This window comes from Anolis sagrei, chromosome 4, assembly GCF_037176765.1.
Source record: "Anolis sagrei isolate rAnoSag1 chromosome 4, rAnoSag1.mat, whole genome shotgun sequence".
Lineage (NCBI taxonomy): Eukaryota > Metazoa > Chordata > Lepidosauria > Squamata > Dactyloidae > Anolis > Anolis sagrei.
Genome location: NC_090024.1, coordinates 132629140 through 132652916, shown reverse-complemented (window position 1 = coordinate 132652916; position 23777 = coordinate 132629140). Strand labels below are relative to the sequence as shown.

Sequence of the window (23777 nt, the reverse complement as noted above, 5' to 3'; positions counted from 1 at the left end):
CTGAAGCCACTCTAATTTATTTTGGGATTGTATTGCTTTGTTGGAAGTCGTGAATCTCTCCTAAATAAATATATGTTTGGATATAGTTTGGATTAAATATATTTTCTGGTTAAGTAACAGGTAATCTAGTTACTGGAGGACTGGGTTGGAAACAACCATTTCTATAACACTGGCCAATGCAAATTTTGGTGTGTTGGCTCATCATCATCATCATCATCATCATCATCATCATCATCATCATCACAGGTAATCCCCCCTGGCTGAGTAGGATTGTCTTCCAGAGGCAGAATCTTGGAGGTGGGTCCGTAAGTGACTGTGGATATCTATTCTGGATCCACACGGTCTTTTGCAATGGGGACATAGATTTCCAGGTAGAAGGCGGTCCTGACAAGGGTTTGCTTTCTCTTGGAAGGTTTCTCCTTTTCTCCCTCTTTGTGCCTCTTTAAAATCTACAACACTGTTGGCAACAGCTGGCCTCCAGTTACAACCCTCCAGTGCCAGGGCTTCCTGGTTCCTGGTGATATTGTCACCCAAAGCACTTTTTCATCAGTCACCCCATGACTGTGGAATGACCTGTGGGAAGAGCTTCAACCACTAAATGAACTGTTAGAATTTAGTGGTTGAAGCTCTTCCCACAGGTCATTCCACATTCCACAATTGAAGACCCATCTCTTCCAGCAGATCTACCAAGTCAACTTTCAGTTGTGAGCTTTGATGTACATTATATTGCTACTATATGCCAATCCTGAATCTGTGTTTGGTGCCAGTTTTTATAGTTTTGTGTTTTTATCTCTGTAATTTATCATAGATATTTGATGTTCATATATAGGGATAACGGCGCTCCATGCAGTCATGCCGGCCACATGACCTTGGAGGTGGCAGGATGGCTCTTTGTCGGTGTGTGTGAATGGCTGGATGGCCCTTTGTCAGGAGGGCTTGATTATGTTTTCTTGCCCTGGTGAAGGGAGTTGGACTGGATGGCCTTAAGGCAGCATTTCTCAACCTGGGAAGTCAAGACCCCCCGGGGGGGGGGGCACCAGGGGAGTGTCAGTAGGGTCACCAAAGACAACCAGAAAACTCAGAATTTTCTGTTGGTCATGGGGGTTCTGTGTGGGAGGTTTGGCCCAATTCTATCATTGGTGGGGTTTGGAATGCTCTTTGATTGTAGGTGAACTATAAATCCTAGCAACTACAACTCCCAAATGTCAAGGTCTATTTCCCCCAAACTCCATCTGTGTTCACATTTCGGCATATTGAGTATTCCTGTCAAGTTTGGTCCAGATCCATCATTGCTTGAGTCCACAGTGTTCTCTGGATGGAGGTGAACTGCAATTCCAAAATTCAAGGTCAATGCCCACAAGACCCTTTCAGTATTTTCTGCTGGTCATGGGAGTTCTGTGTGCCAACTTTGGTTCAATTCCATCATTGGTGGAGTTCAGAATGCTCTTTGATTGTAGGTGAACTATAAATCCTAGCAACTACAACTCCCAAATGACAAAATCATTTTTTTTAGTGAAGGGCATACATTGGCCTGATAGGTGTTTTGTGTCCAAATTTGGTGTCAATTCGTCCAGTGGTTTTTGAGTTCTGTTAATCCCACAAATGAACATTAGATTTTTATTTATTTACTAGCTTGGGAACCTGGCGCTGCCCGCGTTATTTGAGAAAGGTTGTTCTTTATCAGTTATTTATATGGCTCGCAGTGGTCTCAGGAAGTGAAGGTACTGCAAGTTCCATCATCCATGGTCCATCCTCCTCCAAACAGCACCAGGGTGTAGAGTGGGTCATGGGGGCTCTGTGTGCCAAGTTTGGTGTGTTTGGTAATTTTCTGACACAGCCTCAGGCCTTTTCCTCTCCACTTGTCACCTCAGAATCTTGGAATGTTCATGGCTGGCCAATCAGAGACCATATGCAAATAGTACCACAGTGGCGGCCAATCAGAACGCTGCCACATACACCTCCCTCCCGTCCTTCCTCCGCATACAAACACTGACTTTTATTATATACATAGATAGACTAGCCGTCCCTTGCCACGCGTTGCTGTGGCCAAGTCTATGTATATGTGCTTTGTGTGTGTATATGTGTGTGTATATATTTGTGTATATGTGTATATACATGTGTTTGCGTATATATGTGTGGTTTTGTGCATGCGTTGTAATGTATTTTTGTTGGTTTTTTTTAAAGTCTCTTCTGCTATGTTTTTCAGTATTTTTATGAGTGATGGTCACTTGTTGGCCTGATAGGCGTATTGTGTCCAGATTTGGTGCCAATTCGTCCAGTGGTTTTTGAGTTATGTTAATCCCACAAACTAACATTACATTTTTATTTATATAGACTAGCCGTCCCCTGCCACACGTTGCTGTGGCCCAGTCTGATGATCTGGAAAATAAAGTAATGGTTTTTAATATAGGTAATTCCTTTATGCTCGTGGGTAAGCAGCATTCCTTGTTGTTTCTATGTCAGTGTTGATGTGGAGATTGTCTGGTTTGCCTACTCTGTAACATGCGACATATAATTGTCCTTCTTTAGGGGTCCCTTTCAAATCGATGATACTATATCTCTGTGTGTGTGGAGTGAATCATATATATCTATCTATATCTATGGCTGGATGGCTCTTTGTCAGGAGGGCTTTGATTACGTTTTCTTGCCCTGGTGAAGGGAGTTGGACTGGATGGCCTTAGGTATGGTGGTTCTGTGTGGAAAGTTTGCCCCAACTTCTGTCGTTGGTGGGGTTCAGCATGCTCTTTGATTGTAGATGAACTATAAATCCCAGTAACTACAACTCCCAAATGTCAAGATCTATTTCCCCCAAACTCCATCTGTATTCATATTTGGGCATGTGGAATATTTGTGCCAAGTTTTGTCCAGATCCATCATTGTTTGAGTCCAAAGTGTTCTCTGGATGTAGGTAAATGACAACTCCCAGACTCAAGATCAATGCTTACCAAACTCTTCTAGTATTTTCTGTTGGTCATGGAAGTTCTGTGCGCCAAGTTTGGTTCAATTCCATCGTTGATGGAGTTCAGAATGCTCTTTGATTGTAGGTGAACTATAAATCCCAAGAACTACAACTCCCAAATGACAAAATCAAATTTTTTTGAGTGAAGGACATACATTGAGTTGTTAGGTGTATGCTGTCCAAATTTGATGGCAATTCGCCCACTGGTTTTTGAGTTCTGTTAATCCCACAAACGAACATTACAGTTTTATTTATATAGATATATAGATAGATAGATATATTGATATAGATTATTCAAACCCATTGCCTTTGGAAGATACATATCCTACTTATCTATATAAAGGGAAATGGGCCTCTCCCTATTGCCAGAAGCCATTGTTACTCCAAAGGGGGAGCTGCAGGTGCCTCCCGCCTTTGCCTGGGAGGCAGCCGCCTGTCTGACACACTTCCCCACGTCATCCCCTGCGGGCCTGCCTGCCTGCCTGCCATCCAGCTCTTCCTCCCTATCATTCTCCTTCTCCCTGGCGGGCGCGCGGACAGAAGCGGAGCTGCGCGCGCGCCCCCTCCTGAGAGCAAGTGCCACAGCGCGAGCGCGCGCGTGCGAGCAAGCGTCGGAGGGAGCGCGAGACGTGCGCCGGGCTGCCCCGCGCGGGGCCAGGGCTGGCGCGAGGGAGCAGGTGAGCGGGCCCTTCCCTCGCTCCCCCACCGCCTGGCGCCCCTGCGGATGCGGCCATGACCCGGCGTTGGCGGGGCCGGCCTGGCCATGGGCTGCCTGCAGAGCGTGGCGTGCAAGGCGCGGGTGCGGCGGGAGAACATCGTGGTCTACGACGTGTCGGCCTCCATCGAGCCCAGCGCCACCGCCATCGAGGAGACCTCGCCTATCGTGCTCCGCTACCGCACGCCCTACTTCCGCGCCGCCGCCCGCGTCCTCATGCCGCCCATCCCGCGCCGCCACACCTGGGTGGTGGGCTGGATCCAGGCCTGCAACCACATGGAGTTCTACAACACCTACAGCGACCTCGGCATGTGAGTCCTGGCGGGGAGGGTGTGTGTGTCTGTGTGTGTGTGGAGAGGGAGCCTAGAAGCGCGAGCGCTCAGGCCTCGCCCGCCCTTGTTCCCAGGTGGGCGCGCGGTGCTGTCAGTCCGTCAGTCAGGTGGCACTGCGCATCCCCCTCCGCGCAGGACCCAGGTTCGGTTGCCATGGTGAGGGGAGGTCGCGCGAGCCAGCCTCTCCTTCCTGCCTCCCTTTGGGATATTCCTCAGGGTCACAGGGGAAGCTCATGGCCAGGAGGGGAGGGGCACTGCACATCTCCCAGAGGCCCCTTCCACACAGCTGAATAAATACCTGCTTCGAACTGGGATATGTGATAGTGTGGACTCAGGGCCCTTCCACACAACCCTATATCCCAGAATATCAAGGCAGGAAATCCCACATTATCTGAGCAGATATTGTGGAGTTTTCTGCCTCGATATTCTGAGATATTATAATAATAATAATAATAATAATAATGATAACAATAACACTTTATTTGTACCCCGCTACCATCTCCCCAAGGGACTCGGTGCGGCTTACATGAGGCCAAGCCCAAACACAACAATACAAGCAATAATAACAACAATACAAGCAAATTAAAAATAAAACATAGACAATAACATATAACACTATCAATAAGACAACCTACAATTAAAACTGTGGGAAGGCCAAATGTCAAAATTAAAATTGGAAATAGTGCTGAGGCATGGACAAAAAGGTGATAGTGGCGTTTGTGGAAGACATACGAACAGACCTAAAAATATAAAGTGCTTTGGAGGGACAAAGTGCTATGGAATCATTATTCCGGGAAGGCACACTGGAACAACCATGTCTTCAAGCTCCTCCTGAAGACTGCCAGGTAGGAGTATAGGGCTGAAGACTGCCAGGGTAGGGGTATAGGGCTTCATAGAGGATATTGTGGGATTTTCTGCCTTGATATTCTGGGATATAGGGCTGTGTAGAAGGGCCCTGGGTTATCTGTGTCCACATTGCCATATATTCCAATTCATAGAGGATATTGTGGGATTTTCTGCCATGATATTCTGGAATATAGGGCTATGTGGAAGGGCCCTGGGTTATCTGTGTCCACATTACCATATATTCCAGTTCATAGAGGATATTATGGGATTTTCTGCCTTGATATTCTGGGATATAGGGCTGTGTGGAAGGGCCCTGGGTTATCTGTGTCCACACTGCCATATATTCCAGTTCATAGAGGATATTGTGGGATTTTCTGCCTTGATATTCTGGGATGTAGGGCTGTGTGGAAGGGCCCTACATCCCAGAATATCTGTGGTTATCTGTGTCCACACTGCCATATATTCCAGTTCATAGAGGATATTGTGGGATTTTTTGCCTCAATATTCTGGGCTATAGGGCTGTGCGGAAGGGCCCTGGGTTATCTGTGTCCACCTTGCTATATATTCCAGTTCATAGAGGATATTGTTGGATTTTCTGCCTTGATATTCTGGGATATAGAGCTGTGTGGAAGGACCCTGGGTTATCTGTGTCCACCTTGCCATATATTCCAGTTCATAGAGGATATTGTGGGATTTTCTGCCTCAGTATTCTGGGATATAGGGCTGTGTAGAAGGGCCCTGGGTTATCTAAGTCCGCAATGCCATATATTCCAGTTCATAGAGGATATTGTGGGATTTTCTGCCTCAATATTCTGGGATATAGGGCTGTGTGGAAGGGCCCCCAGAATATCAAAGCAGGAAATATCCACTTTGAACTGGGTTATTTGAGTCCACACTGCCATATAACCCAGTTCAAAGCAGATATTGTGGGATTTCCTGCCTTGATATTCTGGGTTATATGGTTCTGTGAAAAGGCCCTGGGCCTCCCCACCTACATAGAGTTACAGTTCACAGCAGGCCTGTAGCTGGGGGGGGGGGGGGGGGGAGGGGGCTTGAGGGCCTTTAGCCCCCCTCCCGAAATTCTCAGGGTGGTTCATGAGAAGCAGGCATGTAGCCGGGGGGGGGGGGGGGGCTCGGGGGGCTTCAGCCCCCCCCGAAATTCTCATGGTGGTTCGCGAAAAGGCCTTACTGGTGCATTATTTAAACTGTTATGTTTATTCATATCATGATCTGATCGCCATACTTAATATATCCCACATGCATGGGGGTATTGGGGTAATGATACAAAAGGTTTGCTAGGCTAGACCCTCTTTCACTCAGACTCAGCCCCCCCCCCGAAACCCAGCCCCCCCGAAACCCCCCTGAAAATTTTTTAGCCCCCCCCCCCCCCGAAACGAAATCCTGGCTACGGGCCTGATGAGAAGGCCTCAGTGGTACATTATTTAAACTGTTATGTTTATTCATATCAATAAACATATGCTCAATATATCCCATATGCATGGGGGTATTGGGATAATGATACAAAGGTTTGCTAGGGTAGATCCTGAGCCCCCCTCCCGAATCAAAATCCTGGCTACGGGCCTGGTTCACAGATAGTGTCATGTTATCTGAGTTCACACTGCAGTATAATCCAGTTCAATGTGGATTTTATGCAGCTGGGTGGAAGGGGGCCCAGATTTTCAAGAAAGATAATCCACAATATCTGCTTTGAACTGGGTTATCTGAGTCCACACTGCCATATAGTCCTGTTCAATGTGGATTTTGTACAGCTGTGTGGCAGGGGCCTAGGCTTTCCCACCTACACAGAGTTACACTACACAGATATTGTTATGTTTTGGCATTACTGAATGTCACTGGTTCATTCCATCTTCCTTATAAGAAGAGTTCTAGGCTCCTTCGGAGGTTCCCAATCCCTTTTTTTTGGCCATAACTCACATAAGGCCCCTTCCTTTTCTGCTTTGGAATATATGACAATGTGGACTCAGGGCCCTTCACGTAGCCCTATATCCCAGAATATCCAGGCAGAAAATCCCACATTATCTGAGTGTGGACTCAGATAACCCAGTTCAAAACAGATATTGTGGGATTTTCTTCCTTGATATTCTGAGATATAGATCTGTGTGGAAGGGCCCATACATTATCAAGGCAGAAAATCCCACAATATCTGCTTTGAACTGGGATATCTGAGTCCACACTGCCATATATTCTTGTTCAGTGTGGATTTTATACAGCTGTGTGGAAGGGGCCTGGGATCCACCATCTACACAGAGTTACAGTTCACACGTAGTGTTGTGTTTTACATTAGTGAATGTCACTTGTTCATGATGCCTTCCTCCACCTTATTATATTTATATCCTGCTTTTTCTTTCTATATGGAGAATCAAAACTGCTAACATCTAAAAAGCACTGCAATATAACTTAAAATATACAAATATACAATTATTCCCTTATTTACTCAAATTGAAGGCTCGCTTTTTTTGACTAAATTTGTCAGCACATTAGATTAACCTTATAATTTTAGCAGTATTTCCAAAAACTTTGTATTGTATGCCTTTTTGAGGTGAGTTTTTCCTGATGTGTAGAGAAATCAACTTGAATTGTTTTCTCTTCCAGATTCTTGCTTGCTTATTGAAGTGCCTATCTTCTCTCATGCCTTTCTTCCATACTTGTCCAAGTCCAGCCAATGACTATGGAGTCCTCAATTAGGACGTAACACTGTTCCCGTCCAATCCTGACCCTTCTGTAGTCCTACGAACCAAAAGACCTTAAGATCTCAAGTTACATTATTTTTTAAAAACTTTCTCATCTAATACAAAGTATTGAGTCTGGCATAGATGGCAGTGCTACCTCTACTGGATTTGGTTGCAGACTGTTTCTATATATAAAAGTCTGTTGGTCCATAATGACTTTTTTTCCCCTGTATGCTTTTTGCTTTTATAATAGAACAATGGATGGTCAAACATAGGGATCAGCAGCATTGCACGTGGAGTAATCTTGCTGATATTTTAAGGCTCTGTAATAATACTGCCTGAGTGGCTATTAAGCTTATTTAGGATCTAGTCAAGCAGAAATTGTATCAAGCTTTAATGCCTAGTGAGATGACTTCTGTTTATGTAGGCTTTTCCTGCTCAGCAATAATCATTACTGTTATGTTATGTATTTGCATTAGAGGGTTTTTAAAAGTCATAATTACTTCCCACAAGTGCCATAGATGATGTGTGGCCTAAAGGTTGCTTGTAAATTGAAGTTCTAGATTGTTGAGTTTAAGTATCTTTGTCTAGGGTAGGATGAAGATAATTTAAGGAAAATGTAGGCAAAAACAAATGTTGTTCTGTCTTTTTCTCCCTTTTGCCCTAGATTAAGTTTATACCCAATCCTACTTGTTTAAATGCCTGATACAGATTACAAAATTTGCCGTATGCGGTGGAAAACAATCAGCTGTGTGGTCCAATTTAGATAAACTATGGATTGAGAGGCACCTTCTGAGTGAGAGCTAGGTGTATGCAGATACAATGTGATGCCCTGATCCACAGGACTGATATCTCTGGTTTCATTTATCCACATCTGAAAAAATATGTCTTCTTTAGACATTTTCTACATCCTCTGGCATGACTCTGGCGTTCTTGGGCCAGATGTCCTTGATTTCAATGGAGTTTGCTATTATCTGTGGTTTCAAGTATCCATGCAATGTCTGGGAATGTTTTCCCTGTGAATAGGGGTATGTACTGTATTGCGTACTGTGTGTATTGTATTGAATAGGTTTCAGTTGGCTCATTGTCTGTCTAGGAACAGATCATTTACCGACCCTTGTTCTGAGGTTCCACTGATACATGAACATGAACAGTGGAACCTCCTCATGAACATCAGTATCTTCCAGAGCATCAAGATTGGCTACTTTTACTCACAGTCCCCTAGCCTATAGCTCAGTGTTTTTCAACCTGGGGGTCGGGATCCCTGGGAGGGTCACGAGGGGGTGTCAGAGGGGTCGCAAAAGACCTTCCGAAAACACAGTATTTTCTGTTGGTCATGGGGGTTCTGTGTGGGTATTTGGACCAATTCTATTGTTGGTGGAGTTCAGAATGCTCTTTGATTGTAGATGAACTATAAATCCCAGTAACTACAACTCCCAAACGTCAAGTCTATTTTCCCCAAACTCCACCAGTGTTCACATTTGGGCATATTGAGTATTCATGCCAAGTTTGGTCCATCATTGCTTGAGTCCACTGTGCTCTCTAGAGTTAGGTGAACTACAACTCCAAAACTCAAGGTCAATGCCCACCAAAACCTTCCAGTATTTTTTCTTTGTCATGGGAATTTGTTTCAATTCCATTGTTGTTGGAGTTCAGAATGCTCTTTGATTGTAGGTTAGCTATAAATCCCAGCAACGACAACTCCCAAATGACAAAATCACCCCCCGCCCCAACCCCAACAGTATTCAAATTTCAGCGTGTTGGGTATTTGTGCCAAATTTGGCCCAGTGAATGAAAATACATCCCGCATATCGGATATTTACATTATGATTCATAACAGTAGTAAAATTACTGTTATGAAGTAGCAACGAAAATATTGTTATGGTTGGGGGTCACCACAATATGAGGAGCTGTACTAAGGGCATTAGGAAGGTTGAGAAACTCTGCATAGCTTCTCAAACTTTTCCTATTCCTTTCCACCTGAGAATTTTTTTACATATGAGTCCCTTTCTGGAGAGGGAGCAGGATATTAATAATAATAATAATAATAATAATAATAATTATTATTATTATTATTATTATTATATAGAATAGGTATAAATTGAACATGTACTGGTAACAAATTATCATTTGCAAGCTTTGCTAAAGCTTTACATTTTTGTGGAGTGAAGCTGAAGCATTTTCTGCAGAATCCACTGTAAACACTGCATGTTATTGCTAACTGAATTGTGGAAATGTCTAGCTGGCTTTCAGAAACCTTTTCCTGTTGCCAAATTTTCGTGATTTCAACATTATGACCCGGCCCAAAAACGATAACTATGCATGGTCTTAAAGTTTCCTATGTCTATTTTTTGGAAGATCTCACAATTGTCCTTGCAATAGGGCTGAAGCTCACCTTTGCAAAGAGACACATTCACATCTGTTTAAAAAAACTTAGCTGACCCTTGCCTGTTGGTGAGAAACAGTCATAAAGGACCAGGGCAAGTACACAAGTGCAACTGTGACTAGAGACATGATCCCAAGTATGCTCTCAATTTTTCCAAGCAATATCTACTGAAACCTATCTAAACAACTGTCTTCTAATTAGGAATTACACTAAGCATAACATCTAAATGGGAAGACATGCTGACTGCCTGTTATGAATCGCTAACATACTGATAACTTCCTTCTCTAAACCATAAATTTTGAAAAGAGGTAAACTGCAACTCTCCAATAGTGGACTACAAATGCTCTTATTTCCATTCACCACTGTGCTTCATGAAGCCAAATGGAAAATTGGGTACTTGTAATTTTGTATTCACCCTCTGCTTTATCTCAGTTGTTTCTAGTAACCATAGCAACAAAAACTCCAGCCACAGTTTTAATCGGTTTGTTTAAGCGTGACTGTGCTGGATTGGGGCCCTAATGAGGCCTGATGGACTTGTAATTCCTCCTCAATAATTCCTCCTCAGTCATCCGAGTCTCTTTCTGAGTAAGTGCAGCAGCCATAGAAAATGTGTAGAAAATTAGAGTGTGTGGTAACAGAGATCCCACCCATCACTGATGAATTTCTCCTACAGTACCAAAAGGCAGCCAAGGTGATGGTGGTAGTATAGGGAATAATACTTGTGTAAGGCTGTTCATCCACATTCAGCTTGGTGGGCCACATATTCTGCAAGCCATTTATGAACATTTAATGTGAATGACAACTTGCTCACAAACGCTTTTTATGCAGCATGAGTGTACCAGCTATTTCTGTGCTGGGCATCTTCTCTGAAGGCTGTGTGTTGCTTGGCAATGATGAAGCTATTTGGGATTTGAATTGTTTGCTCTGTGCAAGGAACAACCTGGAAAAAATCACCAAGTGCAGGTATTTCAAGCAGTCTTGTTAGAGTTATAACTAAGTCAGAGATATACAAACAACCCCATTTAAAGTGTGATTTAAATGGATGTTAGATGATGTGTGGTGCTGCTGAATGGAGACCAGAAGTTACAAGGAGACTTGTATTTTCAAAATTATGAAACAGACTTCATTACCATTCCCCTTTACAGCAAAATTCCAGGTGATATGTAATATTATACCAGTTTACAATATTTAAGATTTTGTAGAATTTCTTCTCCATAATATCTCAAGATAGCAGTAGGCAGAAAAGGCTTCCCACCATTTTTACAGCTTTCCAATTTTGGAGCATCTATCCTGATGAAGAGATTTGAATTTCCTGAAAGGTTGTTGACAAGTAGTTCCCTTCACCATGTTATTATGCTTACACTCTCAGAATTTTGCCAGTCTCAAGCACTCCCATCAACTGTATATGGATTTGGACCTAATTTCTGTTAGGGCAACTGACCAGTTACTGGGAAACAGGATACTGGGTCTTTGGTCTAATCCATCACAATTCTTCTTTTGTTGTTATGAGTAGCCAGTGCTGTCCAATTTAATTAAGTTATTGGTGTTTTGTTTATTTAGTTAGCCAGTTAAAACATATCCGCCCAGGCAGATTCCGTGTAGTCACGGAAAACAATATAATAACCTGATGTGAAAGAAAGAGAAGATGTGGAGGAGTAGGCAAGCAAGTTTCCTTTCAGAATTGCTTCCAATCTCACCTCCCTCTGTTACAGTCAACCAGAATGGTTCCCTAGAGTAACTGTTGAGGGAAAAGCCTGATGGAAGCGCAGGATTGAAATATATACAGTGGTTCGTGTCAATTCAGGCATTGTGTCACAGAGCTTGATAGTGAAAAGGAGCTTCACTTCATAGCATACTGCAGATGTGTCCTGGTTGTGAAACGCTGGTTCTTGTCTCATGAAGTAAATACCTAGACCAATTTTTTTGAACTTAAGTAGAATAATGTTTAACCTAATTTGAGAGTGTCAACAAACATTTGAGATGTATTCTGTTTGGCAACTTTTTGGAGTTTTGTTGAGGATGTGCTTTTGAGACCTTGCTGAGTATCTCAAAGGCTGAAGGAGCAGTGAACAAGCAGTGAGCATGAATTGGCATAATCGTGATAATGAAGGCATCTTGACAGACTAGGTATCTACATAGGAGAGCTCTTGCAACAATAATTTTTGTTTTGTTTTGCAAGAGTCTTTGTTACTGCAGCTACAAGTGGAATAGAAGCTGTGAAGTTCTTGCATTTGAGGAGGCTCCCTACAGTTCTGATTATATGGAGTGATTCAAGTTACTGGAAGAAGCCTGCATTTGTAAAACAGGTCTCCTGTAATTTAATTTTATAAATTAATGACGATCAAGTCCAGAAAATGTCTTGAAAGGTGGAGGATGTTTCTTTTGATTGCAATGTGTAGCTACAACCCCCCCCCCCTGCAAATGACTTATAATTGCCTGCCTTGAGCATAAAACCTACACATGATATTTTAAGTAGGCTGAAAAACAATCAAATATTTCAAATTCAGCTTGTTTCCAGAGCTTTATAAAATTATTAAAATAGTTTGGGAGAACATGGAGGATTTTTCTCAGCCAGGCTTGTTTCTTGCCCTTAAATTGCAAAGGCTCTATTTCCCTATCTACCAAAATACTAAAGGAAGCTGGAAGGAGATATTGCATTGCACGGCTTCTGGAAGTGGGAATTATGCCAGAGAGCAAATGTTAGAGAGGACAGTCAGTTGTATATCCAAATGGAGTGTTTTACTTTTCTCCAAAGGAACAAATGGCAACCATTTATTTACATTGGAAATGCTAAAGGGAGCTCTTGGGACCATGGATGGGATGAATGATAAACTTGGGTTGCTGTGAGTTTTTTTGGGTTGTATTGCCATGTTCCAGAAGCATTATCTCCAAGTGTGTCACCTACATCTGCAGCAGACATCCTCAGAAGTTGTGAGGTCTGTTGGAAACTAGGCAAGTAGAGTGTATATATCTGTGGAATAATATCCAGGGTGGGAGAAAGAACTCTTGTCTGTTGGAGGCAAGTGTGAATGTTGCAGTTGGCCACCTTGATTAGCATTCAAGCAAGCAAGCAAGCAAGCAAGCAAGCAAAGCTTTCTGCCTTTGTTGGGAGCTGTTAGCTGGCCCTGATTCCCCTTTTTTCTTTGTGTTGTTTATGATTTGTCTCCTCAATTGAAGAACCCCCTTTTCCAGTGTCAGGGTGGGCTTATCCCACTTTCAACCAGTTGGTCACATTGTTGTTCACAACCAGTTGGGTTTGTTTACATTACAGTGTGATAGGATATTGTGAAATTGTGTAGAAATTGATCAAAACCTGTAAAAGGTCTCTGAAAGTGTTTAATATGTGGGCGTTGCTGAAGGTGTAGAGTGCCATCAGTTTCTCTGTCTTATAGGACTGTTGCAAAACTTGCAAATGTTGTGATATTGGTTGTGTACGAAAACCACAGGCTGCCTGAATATATTTGTTTAGTGTGATGTTTGCTGGTACTATGGTTTAAAGCCTCTTGCTTTGGTTCCTTTGCCATTTACATTAGCACTCCTCAGAGGCTGGAGAACTACCTTTAGACTCAGCATGAAACATAGGATCCATTTCCAAGAAAAACATTTTTATTGTTATATGTAGCTGCTTCCTCCTCTTTCTCCTCCTGCTGTATATCTGCTACCTTTTCCTACTCTTAAAAATCTTAGTTTGGAAAATTTTAAGTGCTGCTTCTGTTTGATAAATTGATTAGTAATGTTTTTTGCTGCTTCTCTCATATGTTTGTCTGTTTTACTCTTCTAGGTCAAGCTGGGAACTTCCAGATTTAAGGGAAGGACGTGTGAAAGCCATCAGTGATTCTGATGGAGTGAGCTACCCTTGGTATGGAAACACCACAGAAACAGTGACCTTGATTGGCCCCACTAATAAGGTCTCCAGGTTCTCAGTCAGTATGAACGACAATTTCTACCCTAGTGTAACATGGGCTGTCCCTGTGAGTGACAGCAATGTGCCACTACTAACCAGGATCAAACGGGACCAAAGCTTTACGACGTGGCTTGTAGCTATGAACATGACCACAAAGGAAAAAATTATCTTGCAGACTATAAAATGGAGGATGCGAGTGGACATTGAAGTTGATCCCATGCAGATCTTGGGCAAGCGAGCCCGGTTGGTGGGGAGGACTCAACAGGAACAGCCCAAAATTCTGAGCAGAATGGAACCCATTCCACCAAATGCACTAGTGAAACCCAATGCCAATGATGCCCAGGTCCTCATGTGGAGGCCCAAAAGAGGCATGCCTTTGGTAGTGATACCACCCAAGTAGAGGACATAGAGGACTATACAAGTGAGAACTTTTGCCACCGCTGGTGTTCAATCTGAGCCAAAGAAGACCTCTCAAGTTCACCTGCTTGTTGCAGCTGTAAGTGGAAAGAGGGCTTCTTCAAGACAGTATTATATGTCTATGGCCAGTGCTGTGCCACAGCGAAAAACCTAGATCTGGGGATGCTGGAAGATGAAATGAAGCTGTTTCTCCCTTCAAGAATTTCTCATGGAGAAAATGGCACACTGAAATATTTTGATCACAAGTGTTATTTCCAGTGCCTGTGGCTAATGCTGCTTCCCAGCCAATTAGATGTAGTTATGGAGGTCATTCTTACCAGACATTCATGGATTTCTAGTATGTTGCTTATTACTGGGGAATAGGATAGGAAGGGATGGCATATTACCACAACATTATACCTATGCATTTTTATTGATAATCAGAATTATTTCCCTGCTCATTGGAATGAAAGGAAAGTTTGTGAAGCAGGAACGACAGTGCTGACTGTCGAGCTTCACGCCTCTAGAAAGAAAAGCCCTGTACACATGGAACTGTCCACGGTGCTGAACTAAAGCACAACCCGAATTACCAGTAATATTGTCCACTTTTCCTCTTTCAGGGGATAATTTATTTGGACTAATGGCGTTAAGACCTTTTGCATGTTTCTCAGTGTGTTTCAAGTAGTTGTAAGTGTAGGAATTTTGCCATAGTTGTCCATGTTGTGGGGAAAATACAAGGTAAATCAACATTGCTGTTTCCACACAGCATTCCCTACTTCTGTTTTTGTCAAGGAACAAAATATGGTCTGCACACAGCATGTTTGTTCAGCAAGGAGAAAGAAATTATTAGTTATGTTTGACATGGGTAGAATGATGCTACTCACTGAGAATACTGAAAAACAGGAGGAACAAATTACCCTTAAAACATGATCAGTGAGAAATATTAAAAACCCAGTATATCTCCATCCCACTGCCTATAATATCTCATCTTTCAAATGGTGAAGGAGGAACCCTCAAAGGGAGAACAAATATGGAGAAAATTCTTGGAGCATAAGCACTTAACGAAATCTTGCAAGGCTAGATGATACCCTCAGGCTATCTTCTAGAATTGAATTTTTGTAAATGGAAAGTTCCCATTTTGCAAATAGCTTTGAAAGGTTAATTTTAATCTTTCTCTTTATTTAAAGAGAATACATCATCATACACTGGATAGTGAGCACTGGAAGCTAATGGGACTCACTTTTGACATCTTCTTAAGCACTTGTTGTCAGATTAGTAGTATGTCTGATTATTATGATGAGTGAAAGTATGCCTACAACCCATATTATAGCCGGAGGAGTGCTTTCAGTCTTTTTGTGTTACTATACTATTGTTGACTTTAAAGCTACACCTCCTATGGGAATTTTACAAAAGGTAGTGCAGAAAGTGGTACACTTCACGGAAGCTCTGTGTATAGTTTTTTGGTCCATACACAGTTTGGGGCATTAACAGCATTGAGAACAAAGGAGATTTTTTTGAAAACTGAAGAAAATCAGAAATACTGCTGATTTCTTCAACTGCATAATAGTGGGTCATAGTTCTATGGCTAGTAGCTATTGCATCAATATGAAGATAAGGCCAATCAACCAAGATTTGTGATGTGTTTAAACACTTTTAGGAATTATTACATGCAGAATCCATGTTGGTACAAAATGTATGGTATGTTAACACATTTTTGCATCAAGCCAGTAGCATTGGAGATTGTCATTCTTATGTAAGCAGAGATTAGCACTTCCAAAGAAAATGATGCGTTTTTCACTGAGGTGGTTGTGCTCTTTCTCCATATGTATATATATACGATGCACTAATAGTAGTCTGTTGATCTGTCATTAGCTAGGTCTTCACTATGAACTATTTGGGCAGCTGAAACACTCTTTTGTATGAGTGGGATCTTTGGGATGGCAGGACAAAATTCCTGGCAATCTTACTAAAATTACATCATTGTTTTTGAGAATGCTTCTTGGCATATCATGACAGGAAGCCCGAGGTAAAAGTGTGTGTAACCTAGCATTAGCACTAGTTTTGGATTTGATCTCAGTACTTGAACTTCCTTGTCTTCAGGTCAGCTACACAACATGTTTCTTCTGTTGATCTGGATTGTTGCCATCATTCTGCTTCTTTGTAATGCTTTTAATGATCCTGCTTATCTCAGATTCCATACACTTGTTCTATGAAGCTCTTGATTCCACACTGGCCAAACGTATAAGGACTGCTGTGCATCCATGGGCAGGAAAACCTGATTCCCATGGCTAGTTCCTTTGGAAGATTATGTGAAGTATTTTGAACTTGAAGAAGCTGCTATACAAATGGTGTTATTAAGCCATGGATCTACATATAGTAGGGCAAACACTACTGAAATTACTTGAGTCTGCCATATAATAATTAAGGGAATGAAATATACCGCTGTGCCATCTGCTGTGAAATTTACTGCCACACAGAGTACACGCTCTGTGTGACACCTTTGTTGTAGCAAGTTTCAAAGAGCTGTGTTGCATCATTCTTTACCTACAATATAATAGATGGCATGTTGATTGATACTAATTAGACTAATATTAGCTTTGTATGAATTACCCTCTAGAAATTCACTCAACACTGCTGATTTCCCATAGGAAGCTTGCCTGATTCTAGAACATCATGTTAATACTGTCCTACCACCCACATTGCTTTGAGTTTTGCTCCACTGAATTTTTTTGCATGATACATACTTTGTTTGTCATCCTAATAGTGAGTTAGTTTGCAGTCATTGTGGAAGTCAGAATTCTCTACTTAACCTTGCACAATGACCAAACCCTCCCATTTAGATGACCATTTACCTAAAGCAGTTCCCCAACTGGGTTGTGGGACTATAGATTTCAGCTATAGTCCAATTACTGAACACACATCAATTGTGTTATCTTCCAGGACCCCTGAAGGACCCTCAGGTGGTCCAGAAGAATGCCTTGTTGCTGTGTTCTTCCCTAGATGGTAAATGGTTGTTTTGGGGAGCCTGAAGCAGGTAAAAAGTGAATTTTGGAAATGGCAGGTAGGATATAGTATAGTCTTGCCTCATAGAATTTAATGCTATGTCTCTCTGATCCAGGATTTTAGCCATGAACTCATGAATGCTTGAAAAAATAGGGATGGAATTGGGAGAATATGAGACTACCAAATTCTATGCCTTCTAAAAAATTGATTTAAGTTGTGTCAAGCTCAGCTTCGCTTAGGTCACCTCATATTAATTTTATTGATGGGTTTCTGTTTACACTTGACACATGCTGAGCTTTGGGACGGAGACCAAAGTCTTTCTGCCTAATTTCCCCAGGTTTCAATGACCTGTGCCTTTGCTTGGCCCTGGCTAGGATTAATTGCTGTTCTCCATTACCTCAGAAAACAAATAGCTAATTTAGGATATGTAAAGCTCTGGCAGACTGCACAGTCTATTTCTGTGAGCATTCTGAGACTGTGAGGAAACTTTCCTAATTTCTTTCCTTTTAAGAAAAAGAGGAGCACTATTTTAATAGCTCATTGGAAATGAATGGTCAAAAGTGTGGATGAAAACAATTGGATGGTGTTATACAAAAGGAGGGACACCACATATTCAACTGCCACAAATGCAACATTTCTTTGATGTCAGTTTTTGAATATCTTGAGTGAAAGCTGATAGTCTTCTTTGGTGCATTTTAGAAAAACTTAATTGGAAGGAAGTACAGAAACATTCAAGATTTATTTAATATATAATTTCCCCACATTTAACATTTCTTCTGTTATGTGTTATCAACAGTAATGCCTGAGATGGAGAACCTAGGTGGTTGACTGGTTCAAAATGTAGATATTGGAGGATTGAAGGCTGATTAACCCAGTGCACTCAAGAAGTGATTCTAAACTAGCCATCCTGAGCGCAGGATAATCCATTCTTGTCTCCCTGGGGAAAAAATACTTCCTTCCCTCTGTGAAAGGCAGAAGGTGCTTTCCCTGGGGGAAGGAAGTCTGGCAGAGTTTGGTTTCCTTGACAAGAATACCCAGAATGTATTAATTCTGGTCATGGGTATACCTTGATGTTTTGGCAGTGCATGTGATAGAGCCACATTGCTCATTGGGGTGGACATTGATTATATTCCTTGCATCACATGGCCTTGCTACTCATTGAGTATGAGAGAGCAGCATTACATTTCCAAGCCAAGCCTAGGGTGCACAAAACTTGTGGCCTTCCAGGTATTTTGAACTTCAGCTCTCAGAATTCCTAACCACGGGACAAGCTGTCTAGGACTTCCAAGAGTTGGAATCCCAAACACTCGGAGGGTCACAGGTTGTGCAGACCTGGCGTAGATGAACAGATCATTGCTTGGGTTGAATCCCAAAAAGAATTCAAGGTTATCAAGGTGTATTTCAGGGATTAATGTTATAGAATAGAAGTGGTGGCTCTTAAAATATATCATGCATTTTAGAAAATATGTTCCTGAGTGTGATGTATTTATAGAGGGAACATTTCTTAGTAGTGTTGTGTTGGCTAGTTGGCTCATATCAGAGGAAATCCCAGTCAAAACTGGTCACCTGTCCCAGGGCATCCCATGAAGTTGTTCTAATACTTTAAGCTGTACAAAGTGAGGTGCTTTTTCTTGATAGTAAAAAAGATAATTAAACAAAGTATGTTGCAACATGCAATTTGTTGGTATTGATGAAGCATTTGGCAGGGATTGGCTAATAGCATCATAGGAGTCTTGGGCAGTGAAAAAACTATTTGATCTATTCCAATCTTTGAAATGGCTGTCAGACAAGTTACAGGAAAGGCATGGAAGAGTCAGGGACTTGTGGAGGCAGCTACTCAATAGGAAAGAGGAGGTATGTGTTCAGATCATGTTTGCAAGAGCTGAAAATGGCCTGAGTCCTTATTTCAGGAGCAGCTAGAGTTGCAAGCATCCCTCTAATGATCTCAACATGGCCTTTACATATGAGCAAGGCATTCTAATACTGAGGAAAGTTGTAACATCCCCCCTCCCCCAAATGGTGAATCATGTCCGTTTTTGTAAATGGACCATATGTCCTCTTTAGGTCAGAATAAAGCCGTGAATGCAAAAGTTGCTATTCAGCCACTTCCTGTTTTGAAAGCAGACTGAAAAACATTTGACATTTGAGCCAACTTTCCCCCCAGAGAATCATGGTTGTGATGTTGAGCAAAATAACCAACAGATCGGTCAAGGTTGCCCAGCCCTGCCTTTCTGTTTCATGTTGTCCCTTTAGTTGTTCTTTTAGAAGGGTGCAGAAGATATGGTTTGTCTAATACTGGTAGAACTCAAAGTGGAGTGGAATCATGGATTTGTTAATTTCCAATTTTTCCCTGATCTTTTTATTTTTGTTTTTTGAGGACTGCAAGAAGTATGCTTCTGGGAAGGGAAGCTAAGGTAGAAGAAAAGTGTATGTGGCAAACATTGGTCAAGAGAGCTGAAATTCATACTGACTTGAAGTAACTAGCCAGATCTTTGACATTGGTACTTCTTGTAGTCATAACATCTAATATCAACTGCAGGCAACCTTTTGAGTTTACCTTCCAACTAAATAGGTATCATGGTTACTTGTAAGGGAAGAAAACTTTCATCATCCCAGAACTGTTGGGAAATAGAGTCTAATAAAGTCATTTTTAAGAATAGATGTGGCAGTCTTAATGGCTTCTAAATTAATTTTAGAAGCAGCAAAAAATAGGTGTCGGTGACTGCAGCAATAGAGCAAGGAATTGAATAGTCTTACTTTGAACAGAGTTTCATTGTGTATGTGCTAGAAATCTATATAAACATAAAAATAACAAGTATAAGCTTTAATTTGGATACAATGAATTAGTGCATTATTAAGTATCTACCAACTATTTTAAGATTGTGGCTGAGAAAGACCCTCCATTCTACATAGCCCAATGACTTTTTGTGCCTCAGTTAAGAATGAACATTGTCACAATAGAGGTTACTAATTCTATTATTTTGGTTTTTGTCTTGGGAGCTGACACAACAGCTGAGATATTTGTGGCTCTGGCACTTTCTGCCTTTCCCCTTTCTTCTTGCGACTTCTTCCTTGGCACAGCTTTCAACTTGTGGCCTGTTACAGTTTAGTTATATAAGGTAACCCATAGGAAACTCATATAGGTTGGAGCCTTCCTTGGGAGAAGGCCTTTCTCGCCTTGCTATTCTGAAGCATGTATCTGAAGCTATCAGTTGACCATACGTGTGATTCCCCCAAAGGGTGAGGCATCTTTACTCTCAGGGAAGAACAGGGGGGCTAGACCACAGATTGGGAATCTAGACATTTTCTCCGCCTGTGAAACTGGATTAAAAGCGCCTCCAGTGTCTTGGTTCCTTTTAGCACATGTCCACCTTCACATTTGTGCCTCTGTGCCACCAGGTCCATACTCCTGGGGGGAATTGTTGCATTGGATTCTGAGCCGAATGACTCCTGTTGCAGCAGCCCGGGCTGACTGGTGATAGACAGAGCAGGAAGAGGCTCTTCCTCTGTAGATAGATTTCTAAGGGCATTGGCTGTCACATAGTGTCCATCCTGTGAAGGAATCCCTGTGGGTACTCATTGATCCACAGAGGTCTGTGCTTGTAATTCCAGCAGAAGAATCCCTTTCCCCTTTTGCAGGAGAGCTGTCATCTGTATTTGCTGAAAGGGAGCAGCCCTCCCATATTGCATTCTGTGTAACTTTACACCAAATTCTGTACTTGCATCCATGTTCCACATCAGGGGAACATGTACTCTGGATTGTAATATCAACTGTTTTAAACTACAAGACAATATACACTACTTTTGTTTATTGATTGATTGTTTTTGACTGAACTTTTCACCCCCTGAGCAGTCCCCTGATTCCAGTCCTTACAGTAAATGTCTACTGTTTGCATTGAAACAAATCACTAAACTTAGCGCACAGGAAATGCCTTTCTCACATATACAATTTATTGTCTTAAACTTCCATCTTGTTTTTAATTCTTTGTTTGCACCACAATTAGCAGCTATGAACAAAAGCCGTAGTAAGCTGGGAATGAGAACAAATAGAGAAACTTACATCTGTTTTCTTCAGGCCATGGTTCTCCTTTCATGTTTTAATCTGGACTTTCTAGAAATTCTCCTTTTTACTCCTTTGTAGATTTTTTCCTTTCACTGTCTTTACAGTTGTTAGCAGTTTCCATTGATACTGACAGGAATAGAAACTAAAGTCAGCTTGGAACTAAAACCCCAGGTCAAGACTGAAAGAAGAAAGCTGTTTTGCAGAGTGCCTTAAAACAACACTGACATTAACTGAAGGCAGGGAAAAGGAGTAGAAGCGCATTGCTCTTTATCTGTGGATTTTCCAAAGGCTCAATCAATGTGGCATTCTATTTCTCTGGGATTTGAAGAAATGTTAAATACATGACGCATTGCAAATAGAAGTCCACGTCCATTATTTATATGGGATGGGGTAAGTTTAAATTTGAAATATACAAAATTGACAGTACCATTTGGGAAGAGAAAGAAGGGTTTCTACTTGAGATTCTTGGTGTAGCTAGCAGGAAAAAAATGGATCAAACTAGACAAGCCTTACAAAGTTTGCTTTCGGAAAACCTTTGATTTAACTCAGTTTGACATTTCCCTTTGATTTTTTGCAACAGTTTCTCTCAGGTACTTAATCAAAGGTACTAAAATATGATGTTCAATTTACACATAATGTGGGAGGAACTATAATATGATTTGCAATTTCCAACTCATTGTTTTTCCAGTGATTTGATTTTTAAGGATCAATCCATTTGAGTTCAGAGTTGGGGAAACATTCAGTCTTTAACTACAGTGACAAGGTGAAAAAGATGAAATGCACCAAATGGCAGGATTTTTGCTGCAAAAGAAAGTAGTACACTTGGAATAGTGCCCAAAGCTTTTCTAAAAGGACTAGAAAAGCACATTGATGCCAGAATAGTGCCACTCAATGGAAGATGCTCTGTGTGCGCTAAAAGAAAGAAAGAAAGAAACTACTGTTGTCAATGGACACTCACAAGTTCTTGGTACATCAGATATCTTGAGAAGCATGGATCTAAGGAGAAGGGTTGTATATTAAATACTATGTTTCTGAGTCTCCCAGAATACATCATCTCTATAATAACTGCTATCGAGGTGATTATCTGGAAAATGCACAACAGATAAATAACTGCATATCTGTTCTGGCAAAACTGTTCTGTCATTGGAAACAGGGGATACCGACATTCACAAAAGTGGGGTGGAAAGTAAGAGAGACTATGTTCAGCTTGATCTGAATGCGGAGTTGAGATTTTATGTAGAAATTCAAACCTGAATTATAGATTGAAAAATGCAAATGTGGTGGTGTCTTAAGAAACTAGGCTGAAAACTGCCTTTTCTTCTGGTTGGCATTGCAGTACCATCCTTGATTGTAACAGCATTAAACAACTATTATGCTGTGGACCTGAGCCTTACCTTTCTTTCTAGACTTACGGTGATGTGGTACCGTTATAAGCACAAGCTCCTATTGCTCAAATTGAACACCAAGCATGCTTGTCTAATGGAAAATTACATAAATGGTGTGTATAAGTCTCAAGTACTCTTCCCTTTAGTGAACAAAACTTTATATGATATAACTACCTCAATAACTAAACCTAGTTCTAGCTCTCTTGAAGGATTAAGCACTCAATTTGATTTTCTGCGTACAACTTTCGTTCTTTTGATAACTCCCAGGACATGCACACACAAGTAAATATTTATATATTTTAATCCACCTGAACAGGTTGGTTTGTAGAGGTATCCTGTCAGCAAGAGAACCAAAAAGGCAATTGAAAAGGAGCAATATACCCCTTCATTTTCACTCTGCTGGATTTGGAGGATAGGAAAATGATCAGTCCCTGGAGAGAGGCCAACAACAAGATAGAATCACAGAATCATAGAGTTGGAAGAGACCTCATGGGCCATCCAGTCCAACCCTCTACCAAGAAGCAGGAATATTGCATTCAAAGCACCCCTTACAGATGGCCATCCAGCCTCTGTTTAAAAGCTTCCAAAGAAGGAGCCTCCATCACACTCCGGGGCAGAGAGTTCCCCTGCTTAATGGCTCTTCACAATCAGGAAGTTCTTCCTAATGTTCCTAATGATGAAGCCACTTTCTTTCCCAGGAATGCCTCTTCACTTCTTAGGGTTCCTTAGAAGGATATGTACTTCTTGGGAGAGCAGAGGAACAGATATTCCTGCAACAGAATGTCTTGGGAGGCAACAAATACGTTTTATGACCAACACATTCTGACAGGTGTGGTGACCTGAAAATGCAAACTAGGAGGTTGATTCCATACTGTCGCAGAGGCCTCAGTACACAGCTCTGCTCAGCACTTTCAGAGAGACAGATGTGATAAAAGAAAATCAACCTTCTGCCACATTTGTCCTGTGTTTTAAAAGGACTCAGACATTAATTACATATGGCAATTAACAAAAACTGAAAAATACAACACAAGCAAAATGTTTCCGGTTCCACCTTCTTTCATTGCTTAAGATGAAATTGAGCTGCATCGAAGGTGACTG

At 41.6% G+C, this 23777-nt stretch overlaps 1 protein-coding gene across 1 annotated transcript; it reads left to right on the top strand.

Annotated features, from left to right (window-relative positions):
* The first annotated feature begins 3567 nt into the window (after positions 1–3567).
* FAM78B (family with sequence similarity 78 member B) lies at positions 3568–22676 on the top strand. The gene is made up of 2 exons (XM_060774302.2): positions 3568–3985; positions 13710–22676. Exons 1-2 carry the CDS (start codon positions 3723–3725, stop codon positions 14230–14232), a joined length of 786 nt encoding a protein of 261 aa, XP_060630285.1. The 5' UTR covers positions 3568–3722; the 3' UTR covers positions 14233–22676.
* Positions 22677–23777: the final 1101 nt, after the last annotated feature.